The sequence below is a fragment of the Plecotus auritus genome, assembly GCF_963455305.1.
Source record: "Plecotus auritus genome assembly, chromosome: 12".
NCBI classification, from domain to species: Eukaryota; Metazoa; Chordata; class Mammalia; order Chiroptera; family Vespertilionidae; genus Plecotus; species Plecotus auritus.
The window spans coordinates 7,619,834-7,636,699 of NC_137778.1; the positions used below are offsets into that span (position 1 = coordinate 7,619,834).

At 54.6% G+C, this 16,866-nt stretch overlaps 1 protein-coding gene across 2 annotated transcripts; it reads left to right on the forward strand.

Annotated features, from left to right (window-relative positions):
- Window positions 1-1,621: 1,621 nt before the first annotated feature.
- PRELP (proline and arginine rich end leucine rich repeat protein) lies at window positions 1,622-16,555 on the forward strand. 2 transcript variants are annotated; one of them, XM_080648111.1, is made up of 3 exons: window positions 1,622-1,790; window positions 10,377-11,362; window positions 13,815-16,555. In XM_080648111.1, exons 2-3 carry the CDS (start codon window positions 10,393-10,395, stop codon window positions 13,985-13,987), a joined length of 1,143 nt encoding a protein of 380 aa, XP_080504237.1. In that variant the 5' UTR covers window positions 1,622-1,790; window positions 10,377-10,392; the 3' UTR covers window positions 13,988-16,555. The 2 variants fall into 2 exon arrangements, with proteins under 2 accessions (XP_080504237.1, XP_080504238.1); XM_080648112.1 differs by having other exon boundaries at window positions 1,622-1,780; window positions 13,815-16,549.
- The last annotated feature ends 311 nt before the right edge of the window (window positions 16,556-16,866 follow it).

Genomic DNA, 16,866 nt, shown 5'->3' on the forward strand with positions numbered 1-16,866 from the left:
CGTCCATGCTGATGAGCGTGGACACTGGGCGTTGGGAGGGGCCCCATGGAAATGGATCCAGTCACACCCCCGGCACCTGTCTAACCCCTCCCACCCCCACCTCTTGCCCATCCCCCTGCACATCACCATCTCTTGCTCACCTTTCTTACCACCCAACCCACTAAGGGAAACTAGCAAATCGAGGGTTGATGTCCTCAGGTTGCAGGAGGGAGCCTATTTCATTGGGACGAAAAAGAAAATGCATGAGTGGCTTGGCACATTCAGGGCGCATGCGACTCCAAGAGGGTCACACTGACTTCCCACCAGACCTCCCAGCAGGTGAGGAAAGCTCACGCTTTGGGGCGCAAGCAAGGTAAGGAGAGAAGGCCCGCATTTTAATTTTCCTTCTCTGTTTCTTAGGCTGCCTACCGTTAGCCACACGCATCTCCTAATCCTAATATCGTCCCAGTTCACAAAGTGTTCTCACGCTTATATCCTTTCATCTTCCAGCCCGGTGAGGTAGGTATTATCCCCATCTCATAGGTGAGGAAACTGAGGCTCCGCTCGAGTAAGCGACTTGCCCACCATCAGCTCGCTTGTAAATGGCAGCGTCCGGGGCTGCTGACCTTGGGTGTAACGTTCTATACCCCAGATTGGGAGAGGGGGCGGCAGTTCCCTGTCACTGCGCTCTTCGGCTCTCCCTGGGCCTGTGGGTAGAAAAAGTACCGTTGAAGTTCCTACGGAGTCGGCTGGGGTGGCAGGAGGTTTTGATGGGCTGCTCCGTGTGTATCGCCATGTTTTCCTTGAAGAAAATTGTCTGAGGGAACAGTCTGACTTGAACGGGTCTTCTGGAATGATGGGGACCAGGGGCCTTTGGATTCCTCCATGTCGCTGTGTGAGGACCACACAGCCCCCTAAATCTCTCCTGAGTGTGACACGGACGGGGAAGCTGCAAGAAGACACGGACACTGTCCACCTGGGCGAGGGGCAGTGACTTCAGGTCTGATATCAAAGCTTAATTCTGTTGCAGTTTGCTGTGTGACGCCAGGCCAGACTTTTCCCTCTCTGGTCCTCTGGCCACAAGACCAAGGCTATCTCCTGCGCCCGCTCACTGCACAGGGCGGCTCCACCTCCTCAGCAACCTCCTGAAGAAGATGAAGGAGGAAAGGCTTTTAAGAGAAACTGCCCCACACCCCGCACGGGTTTGGAAATTTAACCCAGGGGAGCGGGGGAAGTGCAGGTGACGGGGGAGAAGCATGTGTGTGTGTGTGTGTGTGTGTGTGTGTGTGTGTGTGTGTAATGAAATTGTAGGCCCAGCCATCAGCCCTGGCCCACACAGAGTTTGCTTTCTGTGCCTTTTCCCCTGTTACTTCGGCTTGTTTTCCAAACAAGTGTCAAACAATCTCCCCCAGAAGCAATGGCAGCAGAAGGAAATGTTGTTAAAAATGAGTTTGTTAGTGGGCATGATGTGTGGATGAAGTCTTCGGGAGCTTTGGCTGCCAAATAAAGACTTTATTGTTGTCATTCCTCCTTTCCCAAGCTCCCTCCCTCTCTTTTCTCCTCCCTCCCTCCTCCCCTCCCTCCCTCCCTCCAATCGGCCCGTCCCTCCCCCTAACCTAGCCTCCCCACCCCACTAGGATCTGGTAGAAGAAAAGTCAGGCAAACACAAGCACACTCACACCACTGGGAGATCAGAACTTCCAGCAGGCTCTCTGCGGCCACAGCTCCACCGCAGGGTGGGGAGGAAGCGGAGGGAGCTGAGCCTTGCCGGGGACTAACCCGGAGCTGGGAGCAGAGGCAGGTGTGTGCAGGTAAGCCCCGTGGGGAGGTGGGGAGGAAGCCCCCTTCCTCCAGCAAGTGTCCCCCTGCCCTGTGCAGCCTGGTTACGGATCTCAGCTTCCTTTCAAATGAGCTCAACTGAGCCTTCCTCGTTGCTTCTTCCTTCTCTGCATCATCCTCTCCCTGTGTATTAGCTGGCTGCCAACGCTGAACTTTCTTGGTGCAGATGTTTGTTGTAGCACGGAGTTATGCCGCACGTAGTATTTTTACACATCACGTATTTCCATAGAAACCAGAATCAAGAACCCACGTCTCTGCACCTTTCACATACTGTCACGCACTGTCACTGGCACGCACGCAAGTTGCACAGGGGCTGCACTTTCATTACACACACACACACTTTTTGACTGCATGTGACATGCAGAGCTAGACACACACACACACACACACACACACACACACACACACACACACTGCATCTTGTCTCACCCTCTCATGCGCCTCTCCGGCCATAAGAGCAAAGGGAAAGCGTGTCGTCCCCCTGAGCGGGCAGAGCCAAAGAAAATCATGTGCTGCGCGAAGGCAGAGCAGGGAGAACATGAACAAGAGCAGGAGCCGGGAGGGTTTTTTCGTCCTTTAGACCTTAATTGGGTAGGAGGGAGAAAACAGTGGCTTTCCAACCTGCGCAGGATCTTCCCGGCAGCTCTGAATTTCTGTCTCGCTGGTCCAAACCACCGGCTTTTGGAAAGAAAGAGAAGAAAGGATCCAACTTCCAAGCCTTGGAGGTCCCAATCCCCAGCTCAGGAGGCAGTTCATTTTTCTGCAGGCAGCCCGAAAAAAAGCTCTCTTTAAAGCCATTTCATAATTATCCCAGGAGTCTTTGCAGCAGAGGAAAAAAGATAGTACTGTAGTTTCTTAGTGAGTCAGGGAAGAGTGGAGGGGTAACTGAATGGGGCTTGTTTCCAAATAGGTGACCCCTGTCCATCTCAACAAGGGAGAGTGTTGTCCCCAGGCGGCGGGGGCGGGCGGTGTAGGGGAGGAGGGCTAGATCAGGGCCTCCAGATGTGGCCCCAGATCTTCACAGTCATCTGGGGGCAGGGGAGGGGGGATTGCGAGGGGCCTTACTGAAAACACAGAAGTCTGGACCCCTTGCTCCAGACCTGCTGAACAGAGACCTGGGAATCTGTCATTGTTTTAGTACAGACAGCCGGCCAGGGCTGGAGACCCTGGATCAGGGGCCTGAGGGAGACGTGTGCTGGGACTGAAGAGCCCGGGGCTCCCAGCGTTGCTAGCTGGGTAGAAGGGCTTCGTGGTTTCCTGGACAAGGACTATCTGACGGAGGAGGACCAGAGCGTCCCACGTGGGCCACCTCCTCGGAGAGTGGGAGTTGGTGCTGAGGGGCCAGGAAGGATCTCCTGTGAGCTCTCCCCTCCATCCTCCTTGCAAGCACCGGCTACCACATCATGAGGAGCATCCTGGAGAGAAAGGTTCCTCCCACCTGCTCCTCTGCCTGCCCCGAGCCTGAGGCACTGCTGGGCCCCTTCCCATCCCGGCCAGACCCCTCTCCTCCCACCCAGTCGCTGTCTGTTCTGATGGCCTCTCGGGAAGATGGGCTGGACAGCTCTGCCCAGTGGGCAGCCCCATTGACCGGGCATGTGAGGGGCGATTCAAGGCTGGAAGGGGCAAAGAAAGCCAGATGTGGAAGGCTGGGATGGGAATCATGCCTTTGTGCCTCCCATGTATAAGTTACAGGACTTACAAAGCATAAGGCGCAGGACGTAGATAGCCTTGGTTTTGTGGCCAAGCGAGCCCGTTGCTTTCAACAGCAGCTTAACGTTCACGGAGCACCCGCTTTACACACACTTTCTCATTTAACCCTCAAATCACCACAAAAAGGTTTTAATGTGTGCATTTTACAGATGAGTGAGCTGAGCTTAGTCAAGGTAAGAGGTTTGCCCAAGAGCACCCAGTGACGAAGCTGAAGGGTATCAGGGTTAGGCCCCCGATCCGCAAGCACCCAGGGCCGCAGACAGGTTCTTCTCAGGATGGAGGCAGGAAGCAGGAGATGGTGAGGCCAGGAGCAGAGCCAGCTCAGTGCTGCGCCTTCCCCACTGTCCCTGCTCCTCCCCACCCCTCCCGACCCCTCCCCACCCCTCTTCACCCTCCCTACCCCTCCCCAGCCCTCCCCACCCTCCTCATCCCTCACCCCTCCTCACGCCTTCCCCACTCTCCCTACCTCTCCCCACTCTCCCTACCCCCCCACCTTCCCTATCCTTCTTCTCCCTCCCCCCCCTTCACCCCTCCAGTGGAAACTTGCTCCTCTGCAGCTGTGGCCTGAAGCCAAATAATCTTCCCTCTGTTTACACTTTGCCTTGTGGTAGACGATGGGGCTGGGGCGGCAGATGGTCTCTCCACCCTAGTGTTATATTGATTTTTAGCACTTTTTGATCTGCAGCACATTTTAAAGTGACTTACCGTTCTTGCTCTGACAACAACTGGGTAAGGAATGTAGGCTGGGCAGAAGGGCTTCATGGTTTCCTGGACAAGGACTATCTGATGGAGGAGGACCAGAGCGTCCCACGTGGGCCACCTCCCATAGGGACAATTTTGTTAACCCCTTTCACAGGTAAAAAAAAAACCTGAGGCTGAGAGCAGGTTTGGGTGACTAGGCAGTGGTGGACAGGCGGAGAGCCTCCTCCCAGGTAGAGTCTGCACCGTGAAGCTCTCCCCCACGGCCCCAGTCAGGCCAAAACTTACACGGATTGCGCCCCAGGAAAGCGGCGGCTGCGCAGTGTCCCCATTGAACCCATCGTGTCCCCATATCAGCCCTCCCATCACCTCAGGGCCTCCAAGCCCTCCTCACAGGCCTTGAAAGGCTCTCAGGCAACCTAGGTGGCCTGCCTGGCTCCAGCTCACCTGGGCGGAGACCCCCTGACCCTCCTGGCTTCCCACTCCCCCTGGGCTGCAGGGTGGCTCTCAGAAGCTGGAGTGTAGAACAGAAAGGCGGGAATAGAGAAGGAGGGTCATGCTGATGTCCATGGGTGTGGCTCCGGGGCAGGGTGCAGCCCCATTTCCCACGGCAGGGTGGTGGCTGGGTTAAGCCATGGAGGTTTAGGGGTGACCAACTAGACAGGGAATCTGACAAGAAAGAAAGAAGGATGCCAATAAGCAGTGTGGAGTATTCCTTTAACCCGAGGAGACACACCCAACTCGCTCCCAGCCAACCCCAATTCCCGACTCTCCATACAAAACCAATTACCCTTCAACTTTCTCCCAGTGACTTGGAAATCCCGTGTGGACCTCAGCCCAGCCCTGCCCCGAGCCTGGGTACTGCACCCGTCCTGGGTATTCGAACGCTAAATGAATGGGTTCATGAGCTAGATAGAGATGAGGCGAGCTCGATTTACAATCAGCCTCTGGAGCATCTGCTCTTTTATAAACAAATCGATGGATGAGCGAAGCCCCTGCCATTTGCAGAGAGCTTAGGCGCTATGACAGGCCTTCCGTGCATGACCTCATCCGATCCTCACACGGATGGGGAGCCTGAGGCCTGGGGCGGAGGGGCAGGGCGGGATGCAAGCCCAGATCTCCAATACTGGAACTGACATTCACATTTCAAACCCTCTTAGGAAATGTTCTTAAAGGGAGAGACCGAATTTTGAGCTGGGCAAAGCGATGGCAGTGCCCCCCGGAGCAGCAGTGTTCACAAACAGGGCTCACTGGGCGCGATGTCTGGTCCCCCAGCGCTCAGCGATTGAGCAATGAGCTCAGCAGAAGGCTGGGAGGTGGAAGGTGTGCTTGCAAAGCATGAGAAATTTAAAAATCATACACACTTGGGACCCCACCCTAAGAGAGCTTATGATTGGGCAGAAGCTTCTGGAAGGCAGCAGCATAAGAAAGCGTGACCTTGGGCTTTGGCAGGGGAACTGTGAGTCCCCGAGGAGTTCAGGATTTAGGACATCACAGTGAACGCCAGAGCTGCGCCGTCAGGACTCTCTCCAGGGCCACGCCCCAGTGGGAAGAGGCGTTGCCCGGTGAGAAAAGCCTTAGAAATGAACGCTATTTCCCCGAGAAAGAGGCGTGGGCAGCTCGAATGCCCACGCGAGGCGAGCACACAGGGTGGTTCTGCACAGGAGAAAGAAAGTTAACAGACCCAGTGTCTCCAGGGACCAGACCCACCAAGCTTTTCCTAGGGAACCCCCATCTGCTGTGGGAGGGGCCTGGCCGGCCCCCAAGGTCTGAATGTAAAGGATCAGGACTGGTGGGCAGAGCCTAACTTCCTGAAGGGTGTGGGAGGGCGGTGGGCATGCGGAAGGCCTGTGTCCATTTCCGAGGGAAGGGGTGGGGAGCTGGTGTGCAGGTAGAGATGTGACTCACCCGTGACCCTGTCACTCCTGACCACGAGGCCTGGAGCCGCTAAGAAACACCCCTCGCAAGGCCTGGGCCACTCGCAGCGTGAGCTTCCACTGGAAGCTCTGGAACTCGGGGCCCAGGACCCGGCAGAGGCTGTGCTGAGACGCAAGGCCGGGAAACAGGGAGCCCCGGCCGGGACTGGGGAGCCTCTTTGGGGCAGGGCTTCTCACATCATGAGAGATTGTTTGTGTATTTCAGGCTTCTGGGTGATAAGAAAATAAATGCCCAAACAAAAAATGTCAGGGTCACAAAAATTGGGGCTTTTAAAAATGTTTGTTTTTAGTATACTAATGCTTTAACTGCCTCCTTAAAACTGATATGCAAAATGATGGTGTTATTGTCAAGAAAATTACAGGACCTATAAAATATTAATTCACGGTTCATCAAGCAGTGCTGGTCCAGCCACGAGACTCCAAGTGTGGTTTTACGATGACTGTCTTCTCCTTCCCGCCCGCTCAGTGTGTCCCTGGGACTGCTGTAGCCCTGACTGTAGACAAAGCGAGAATCTACCAGCAGCTCCGTTGTGACCGAGGGCCCGGGAAAAGGGGCCCTCTTGGTCCCCGTGGGGGGCTGGCCTGGCAGAGACCACTTAAGAGGGAGCTGGAGAGGCAACAGAGGCTGCAGGCAGTCTCTTCCCTGCTTCCTCGTAGTGTGTCTGTCTGCCTTCCCTCCCTCCCTCCCTCCCTTCTTCCCTCCTTCCTTCCTGTGCTCAGTGTACTGTATAGAAGGGCTTACACAGGCACACAGAGCACGTACAAACATGAGTTTGCTTCTGTGTATGGTACAGAAGTGTGTGTGTGTGTGTGTGTGTGTGTACGCGGAGAAGTGTGTATGTATGTGCACAGAGAAGTGTGTATGTGTGTGTACGCAGAGAAGTGTGTATGTGTGTGCACAGAGAAGTGTGTATGTGTGTGTGCAGAAAAGTATGTATGTGTGTGTGTGCAGAGAAGTGTGTGTGTGTGTGTGCGCAGAGAAGTGTGTATGTGTGTGCGCAGAGAAGTGTGTATATGTGTGTGCGCAGAGAAGTGTGTGTGTGTGCGTGCAGAGAAGTGTGTATGTGTGTGTGCAGAGAAGTGTGTGTGTGTGCGCAGAGAAGTGTGTATATGTGTGTGCGCAGAGAAGTGTGTGTGTGTGCGCAGAGAAGTGTGTATGTGTGTGTGCAGAGAAGTGTGTATATGTGTGTGCGCAGAGAAGTGTGTATGTGTGTGTATGCAGAGAAGTGTGTGTGTGTGTGTGCAGAGAAGTGTGTGTGTGTGCAGAGAAGTATGTATGTGTGTGTGCAGAGAAGTGTGTGTGTGTGTGCAGAGAAGTGTGTGTGTGTGTGCAGAGAAGTGTGTATGTGTGTGTGCAGAGAAGTGTGTGTGTGCAGAGAAGTGTGTGTGTGTGCAGAGAAGTATGTATGTGTGTGTGCAGAGAAGTATGTATGTGTGTGTGCAGAGAAGTGTGTGTGTGTGTGTGCAGAGAAGTGTGTGTGTGTGCAGAGATGTATGTGTGTGTGCAGAGAAGTGTGTGTGTGTGCAGAGAAGTGTGTGTGCAGAGAAGTGTGTGTGTGTGTGCAGAGAAGTGTGTATGTGTGTGTGCAGAGAAGTGTGTGTGTGCAGAGAAGTGTGTGTGTGTGCAGAGAAGTGTGTGTGTGTGCAGAGAAGTATGTATGTGTGTGTGCAGAGAAGTGTGTGTGTGTGTGCAGAGAAGTGTGTGTGTGTGCAGAGAAGTATGTATGTGTGTGTGCAGAGAAGTGTGTGTGTGTGCAGAGAAGTGTGTGTGCAGAGAAGTGCATATGTGTGTGCAGAGAAGTGTGTGTGTGTGTGTGTACGCAGAGAAGTGTGTGTGTGTGTGCAGAGAAGTGTGTGTGTGTGTATGCAGAGAAGTGTGTACAGAGAAGTGTGTATGTGTGTGTGCAGAGAAGTGTGTATGTGTGTGTATGCAGAGAAGTGTGTGCAGAGAAGTGTGTATGTGTGTGCAGAGGAGTGTGTGTGTATGTGTGCAGAGAAGTGTGTATGTGTGTGTGCAGAGAAGTGTGTGTGTATGTGTGTGTGCAGAGAAGTGTGTATATGTGTGTGCACATGCATGCAGGCTGGAAGTCAGGATGTGTATGTGAAAAGTGTGGGAGACTCCCTGCACCCTCCAGGCTTGAGCTCCGCCTTCTCTCCTGTTTCTTTTTACATTCAGCTCCTTCTGAGCACCTGGCGGGACTAAGCAGCTGGTGCGGGGCTTCTACTGTCTTCCTCTGAGCAAGGCCAGCACCGAGTCAGTCACCCACGCAGGGAGGAGTCTAAATGGATGCGGGCTCCAAGGAAAGAGAGCGGGTGGCCTGAACAGAGGCAGTGATCACAGGGTCTGGGTACCGCAGGGGACACACTCCAGCCCAATCTACCTCAGAGAAACCCAGGAAGCCTGCATCCCCAGGGTGTCCCAGACCCCCGAAGGGGGCGGGGCAGACACCACAATTGTGAGGAGCAGCCAGAGGGGCCGGGAGAAGCAATGTGGGAATGATGACCGACCTGGAGACCAGAGGGGTGTCATAAGGACGAGCGCTCTGGGGAGGGGATGGTACATGAACCCCTTCCCTGGCCCTTCCCAGCCAGGCCAGGGGAGAGGTCTGTGGGAGCTGCCACTATGTGTCTGCTACCCTGGGTCAATTTTCCCAGCTTAATTCAACTAGAACCACATGGCCCTACTGGGGACAATGGGAAGGGCAACCCCAAAATACCCTCCAGCAACCTACCCCACTGTCACTGAGGCTGGCAGGAAGCTCTTCCTGATCCCGCCACATGACCAGCTCCAGTGGATAGAAGAACAGCAATGCCTCCCAGCCGGTGTGGCTCCGTTGGCTGAGCACCATCCCATGCATAGGAGGTTGAGGGTTTGATTCTGGTCAGGGCACATGCCAGGGTTGTGGCCTTGGTCCTCAGTGGGGCTGTGCAGGAGGCAGCCGATCGATGTTTCTCTCTCATGTTTCTCATTGATGTTTCTATCTCTCTCCCTCTCATTCTCTCTGAAATCAATGAAAACATATTTAAAAAAAAAAAAAAGAGCAGCAATAACTGGCCACAAGAAATGAAAGTGGTTTCCCACAGCTTTCGATCTCTTCCTTGTTTTCTTTCCAGAAGACTCCACATCTGAGGGGAATTCTTGGTGTGTATCCTGCTGGCAAGGGCCAGTGTTCGCTGAGCTGAGTGCAGTGGGTGAGGGACAAGCAGGGGGGACACACACGTGTCTGAAGCACTTTGCTTCCTTCCCAAGATCTCCACGGGCCCCACCCTGGAAGGCAGGAGACCTGGCCCTGCTATTAAATAACTTCCTGGCCTTGGCAGCCACTTCCTCCCTCCAGTACTCAATGTTTATAAACAGTACAGTCTGCACGTCATTGGTGGATTTCAAACCAGTTTTTAGCAATGCAACTTTATTTTTCAAATGAGTGCTGTGGTTAGATATATAGATATAGATATAGATATAGATATAGATATAGATATAGATATAGACATAGACATAGATATAGATGATATAGATATAGACATAGATATAGATATAGACAGATATAGACATAGACATAGACAGATATAGATATAGACATAGACATAGATAGACGTAGACGTAGACAGATATAGATATAGATATAGATATAGATATAGATATAGATATAGATGTAGATGTAGATGTAGATATAGATATCAGATTAAAATAACACAGAGCTGCTCAGGTTGGCACAGGAGTTGGGGTGCACCAGGGCCAGCTCCTTGGTCTCCCTCCCTCCATAGAAATGGGGGCACCATTTGGAAACCATTGAGCGGTGTAATCTCTAAGGACATGTTTGGATTGTAATCTCCCAGGACTCCATGGTTCATATACCCTAACTCCCTCTTACAAGGACAGGACTGATTTTCTAGTGCTGCAGAGGGGGAGACTGAGGGCTGGAGGGCAAGCGTGGCACTCCTGATTCAGAGACCAGTGTGCTTTCTGCAGGAGGGCTCGCTCTCCAGAGCAGGCTGAGCCCATTGAGTGGTGAGGGCTCTGGCAGGGAACCCAGACCCCCGAGACCTTGTTACTTTCTCACCTGCTAGATACAGGCGAACAGGAAAATGCTTCCACAGGCCCCTCCAGAGCCCCCCGCCGGGAGCCTGCCCCAGCCACTTGAACTGCAAACACATGGCCTCTAATTGCTGAGGCCCAACTGGCTAATGACCTCCCGCATCTCCTCCCTGCAGGCGCATCACCCAGATCATGAGGTCATCTCTCTCCTTGCTCCTCCCACTTCTCCTCATCTTGGCCTCAGTGACCAAAGGTCAGCCCACAAGACGACCAAGACCCGGGGCCAGGCCCAGGCCCAAGCCCAGGCCCAGGCCCACACCCAGATTTCCTCAGCCCCATGAGCCATCGGAGCCTACAGACCTGCCTCCTCCCCTGCCACCAGGCCCTCCGTCTGTCTTTCCTGACTGTCCCCGGGAGTGCTACTGCCCCCATGACTTCCCATCGGCCCTCTACTGCGACAGCCGCAACCTCAGGAAGGTGCCTGTCATCCCACCCCGCATCCATTACCTCTATCTCCAGAACAACTTCATAACTGAGCTGCCGGTGGAGTCCTTCAAGAACGCCTCCGACCTGCGGTGGGTCAACCTGGACAACAACCGCATCCGCAAGGTGGACCAGAAGGTGCTGGAGAAACTCCCCAGCCTGGCGTTCCTCTACATGGAGAAGAACCAGCTGGAAGAAGTGCCCTCCGCCCTGCCCCGGAACCTGGAGCAGCTGAGGCTGAGCCAGAACCAGATCTCCAGGATCCCCCCGGGCGTCTTCAGCAAGCTGGAGAACCTGCTGCTCCTGGACCTCCAGCACAACAAGCTGAACGACAACGTCCTCAAGCCTGACACCTTCCAGGGCCTCAAGAGCCTCATGCAGCTCAACCTGGCCCACAACGTCCTGAGGAAGATGCCCCCCAAGGTCCCCAAAGCCCTTCACCAGCTCTACCTGGACAGCAACCAGATCGCGACGATCCCGAATGGATACTTCAAGGCCTTCCCCAACCTCGCCTTCATTCGCCTTAACTACAACAAGCTGTCCGACAGGGGGCTCCCCAAGAACTCCTTTAACATCTCCAATCTGCTCGTGCTCCACCTGTCCCACAACAAGATCAGCAACGTGCCTGCCATTAACAACAAGCTGGAGCACCTGTACCTCAACAACAACAGCATCGAGAGTGAGTGGGGAGGCGGGGCCAGGCCCGGGGAGGGAGGCTGGGGACTCACCACATCAGCCTTTTCTCAGGAGCCTCAGGGTGGGGGTGTGCAAGAGACACCCTGCTCGACACTGGACTTCAAACCATGGCCTTTCCGCTCGCTATCTGTATGACCTTGGACAGATAGCTGACCTCCCTGGGAAGGTCCCTCATCTGTAAGTGAGAATGGTAATAATGCCTCTCATCAACTCGATATGAGGATGTAATCGTTTAACGTGGATACCGTGCCCTGAAGGCCAAGGCTGGAGGGTGCTTGCTTCTCTTCCTCCATCTCTTCTCATCAGCCCCAACTCCTTTGCCCTCCAGACCTGTCGGTAGGGTGGACACGGAATACAGTCCTGGACATTCTCCTAAAAGCAGAACAGTGACATTTACATGTCCACTCTGAAAAAAAATAAAAAATAAATGCCCACTCTGAAATGCCCGGGCCTGTCCGCCGCGGACACTGGCAGCTGTGAGATGGCATCCCCCAAGTCTGCACCTAGGTTCTGAAGCATCTGGAAAAGGTACACACAGAGAGGCAGCCGGACAGGGTGGGCAAAAGTAGGTTAATAATAATGATCAACAATACAATAATTAATAAATAAATAATACTGCAGAATAAACGCTGTTTCAACTGTAAACCTACTTTTGCCCACCCCTGTATATGCAGGGTCTGCCCCTGGCGAAAATGCAGCAGCCAGGAAAACACATTGGTGGGGGGTGGGGGGCTTTCTGAGTCTATCTGGGGAGCTGGAATAGTTAGTTGTGAAAGACGGTACGCTTAAGGCAGGACTCCCCGGAGCTGCATATACAGGGTCCTGGGCCATGAGGTATCCATCGCAGCCCAAAAGAACAGACTGGAAGTTGCAATTTTGCTTCCATCAAAAATGTCAGCTCTAAGCTGAGCGTCAGCAGAAAGGCTTAAAATCAAAAGAGCAAATATGACCTGTTCATTGAAGAACATCAGGGGTGCAGCCGCTGCGGGGATGAAGGGACAAAGGGAAAGGGAAGCTCCCCTAAAATAACCGTAGGAACCCTTAGTTGCCAAGCTGAAAGTGGTGAGGGAGATTGTTGAGTTTCTACAACCTTGAAGCAAGTGGTGGGGAGAACAGGCTTGCTCACTTGTCTGGGATAATTACAGAGTGGGAGGGGCTTTTAACATCTGGCAAGAAACAAATTCAGGGAGTAAACTGAGGCAATCATTGCTCCCCGGGATGCTGTATAGGCCGAACGTATAGCCAGAAGGCACACCTCACACATAACTGACAGGTCTGTCCCCGGTGAAAGAACAGGCTGCTGGGGACAGCCAGCCTCCTGAGGGTGAAGTCAGAAAAATCAACCCGCTCTCACTGTGTTGCCGGTCTGGGAGCTGAGCATCAGGGTGGTCCTGTGACGGGCCTAAGTGACAGAGGCTGTAAGACAGTCCCTGTGTCAGGCTCTTTCTGCTGCCCCAATGGCGAAGAGAGGAAAACAACGGCCCTGCAGATGATAAATGAGGCCAGGCTTAGGGGAATAAAAATTCATTTAGATGCTACATCTGATGTCATCTAGCAAGAGGTGAGGGAGAAAATGAAATATCATTTTCCACTGGAAAGCCCAGAATCAGTCAGAATCAATAGGCTCAGCCTGCCCCGTGGGCCCTGCGCCCTCCCCAGACCCCCTTCCCCTCCTGGCAGCCCTGTGTCAGTTACTGGGACCACCTTCTGCCCATCCACGTGGCTCAGGTCCAGGCCCCAGGGGACTCCCACACCCACCTGCCGGCTCAGACCTCGCCTCACCCCACTCTCTCCACACTGCGGCTAGACCCGCCTTTCTACAGTATAAGCCTCGGGATAGGCCCCTTCCAAATTTTACCCCCAGGACGCCATCGTTCACATATCCTACCATCCCTGCCACAACAGCAGCCCTGCTCAATACCATTCCTCAGCCTGACGATCAAAGCCTGTCCATAGTGAAATCTGTGAAAGCTGGCCATCATTTGGGGCCACAGCTTATCTTTCCAACTCACTCCCCCTATTTCATCACACTGTGCTGTTTACCACTCCCAGATTCTCCCATGATCCTTTTGGCCTCCACAACTCTATTCAAATAGGTTCCTCTATCAAACCCCATCCCCAGGCCTCCCCCTGCTATAATCCTACCCAACTTTGAAGGTTCAACTCACAGCTTTCTTCCTCCGTGACACCTCAGAGTAAATCTCCAGTAACCACTGTGGATCGATTCCAACTTCATTAATTAATTTTACAATGAGTAAACCGGGCCTGGAGGGAAGGGTCGACTATCCAGCATCACTCATGCCTACAGTCGGCCAGTTCCCCGGAGAAGTCGTGTCCTTAACTCGTCGTCCACCCTCTCCTTCCTCCTCTCGGTCCCCTCGGCCCTGGCCCCACCCTCCTCGCCTGCTCACCTCTCCCCTTCTCTCTCTCCATAGAGATCAACGGGACCCAGATTTGCCCTCACAACCTGGTCACCTTCCAGGACTTCTCAGATCTGGAGAACGTGCCACACCTCCGCTACCTGAGGCTGGACGGGAACTACCTGAAGCCGCCCATCCCGCTGGACCTCATGATGTGCTTCCGCCTGCTGCAGTCCGTGGTCATCTAGGCCTTGCTCCGCCCTGCGTCCCCTCCGATCGCCCTTGAAGGCTGGTGGCCCAGGCGCTGGGCCCACCACTCATTTTCTCTGTCTCCCTGTCTTTCTCCCAGCTTTGCCTTTCTCAGCCCACCTTCCTGAGGCGGGACAAGCCACAGCCTCAGGACTGAGACCTCCCAGGCCTTGGGGGGTCCACCCAGCCCAGAGACACCCACTGCATGCTTACCCTCTGGCCCAGAGCACAGGTGTCTGTTTCAAGATTTCATAGTCCCTGCTCTCCCTGCCTCCCCGTCACTCCTGGGTAAGTCTGCGACTGGACTGACATCAGGATCTCGGCCCTGGTGAAGCAAGAAAATGGTCAGGAGTGGCCCAGAGGTGAGGCTCAGAAAGGGACTCCTCCTGCATGGGCAGCTCTGGCCCCCAAGGACCAGAGCACCAGGTCCCACTGACCAAGGCTCTGTCTTGCAAAGTGCTGCTCCACCACCTGTCCGCTGGCACCAGACATCCCGCTGGTTCGCCGCTGCCCCGTGTTCTCCAGAAAGGAAGTGCAGGGCATGGCCAAGGGAGGGCAGAGGGAAGGGTTCCCGCAAGGGCCTGCACCTGGCCTACTCTTTACGGGGAGGAGCTGGGCCCTCTTTCTCCAGGGTGCACGCAGCTCACACCCTCCTAACGGGGCCTCCTTATTCCAAGAGGAAGAGCGGGAAGGACCAGTCCAGGAGAAGTCTGGCTCGGGAACCAGCAATTAGTCAGGGGGAGAGGAGTGGGAGTCAGGGCCCTGGGATGGGCCTGTGGGGTGCAAAGGGGTCCTGCAGCCCCCTTGGCCACTCTGAACAAGAGGGCTAATGCCTGGGGATCACCGTGTCCCAGTGGAGGGCGCAGAGCCACCACCGCCCTGCCATCTGTTCTCTATCAGTGGGGACGACCCAGTCCTTTCCACCCCAGAGAGGTTCCTGAGAAACCCGAGAGAAGGGGGGGCACCTGGAAATCTTCCAGAAGCTTCTTCCACATGTGCGCATTGGCCTCCCCCTAAGACAGACACATCAGTGACACCTGGTGGCTGATGCAGAACACAGATGGCCCCTCCTCTTCACCGCCCTGGGGGTGATTTTCCAAGGTCAAGGACTCCCAACTTGAAGAGTCAGGGGCCATGTGCATGGTCTCTCTCTCCTCTGGGTCTAAAGGGCACAGAGCAACAGTGGCTCTGAGTTGGGAAGGAGGTGGGGCTGGGGGGCTTGTTCCATCATGGGGGAGCAATGGTGGGAACCTTGGGGGCCCAGGAGAGGATGTAGTCTGCTCCTGGTTGCTGTCTGACCTTGCCGTGCCTTCTGCTCTCAGCTCCCACAGTCTATACACCCCGCCAAGGCCCCTCTAGCACTCACGTTCCATTCTGCGGCTCCACTTTGGACCTTGCTCTAATGCAAGACAAGTCCTCAGTGTCCTCTCTCTCCCTTGCAGTTATTTATTCCCTGTACGGACTGTCCCTCCCCCCAAGTTCCCACCCTCCCTGCCTGGCCCAGGTGCAGCCGGGCAGGCCTCAAGGGGGCCTGGGCCCCAGGGCTGACTCACCTAGGCCTTCCTCTCACCTGCCTCTAGAGCAGCCGTGGGCAAACTACGGCCCGCGGGCGGGATCCGGCTGTTCTATCCGGTTCTCTTGCTCTCCCCTCCGCTCCTTTACTTTGAATTTATATTAGTTCACACAAACACTCCATCCATGCTTTTGTTCCGGCCCTCCGGTCCAGTTTAAGAACCCATTGTGGCCCTCGAGTCAAAAAGTTTGCCCACCCCTGCTCTAGAGGGTGCGGCCCCTCCACAGTCCCCAAGGGCGTACGCTGGTGGGTGGCTGATGTTCTAGAAATGGGTGGTACTCCGTGCCTCCCCTCAAGACAGGTTTTTAAAAGGTCCAGAGATTTTAAAGAAATTGTATTAAGCTAGACCCCTAACTTCAAGAAGCTCCCATTAGACTCTTTCTCATTGTTCTCTTTTGCTAATTTACAGAAACGGAGCGCATTTTATCCCAGCCCCCTTCACCTGCTCCCATAACAGCCTCATCTTCCGCTGCTGCACGTTTCTCCAAGGCTCCTGCTGAGAGTCAGTGCCGTCCCGGGGCTGTAAGCAGCCTGGTGCTCTGGCCTGGATAAGCCCCCTCCTCTCCCTAGTCACACCTTTAACCTCAGCCCCTCTGAGGAGGCCCTCGGGGAGCACAGCCCTAGGAGGGGGCCGTTCCCCTCTCCTGCAAACCCAGCAGCAACACAATCACCATCACCCCTTCCCTCCATCGCTCCCTGCAGCTGTAAGCCAGAGAGGATTCAACTTAGACTGACTTTACAGCAACGGCCCCCCTTCTGTCCTCCCACCGCCCACACACACTCGTGCTGGTTTCCCGTGGGTTTCAGGAAGCGCCCCCTGCAGCACACACAGGTTGGGCCCTGTGCTGCTGCCTCTGCACTCCCAGGTGTGCAGGTGGGTGTCTGTGTGTACTCTGTCCGTATGGCTGTCCTCCTGGGAGACCGCGTAACTCTGTGAACCAGCTCCCGCACTCCAGCGCGCTTCACAGCAGAGGAAATAAAGGAATATGAGAGCATCCTGCTTGGACTGGGCCATGTGAACAGGTCGGGAACAATCCCCCGAGGTCACTCTGCCCCCCTTCCTCCTGCCGCCACCTCTCCCGTGCTCTGAGAAGATGGGTGGAGAAAGGGTCTTAGTCTTAAGAAACTCTAAGTAAACGATTCCAAAGCCATTCCTTGGTGACTTTCCCCCAAAACTTACAGTTCTCGTGAAAGATCATTCCTAAAGTCTGACCAGAAATCTGACAGCTGCCTTTGAAGCCCAAAGGCCCAGGACTTCCAACCCACAGATGCCAAATTGTTGAGAGTCTCCCAAAGGCTCAGCTC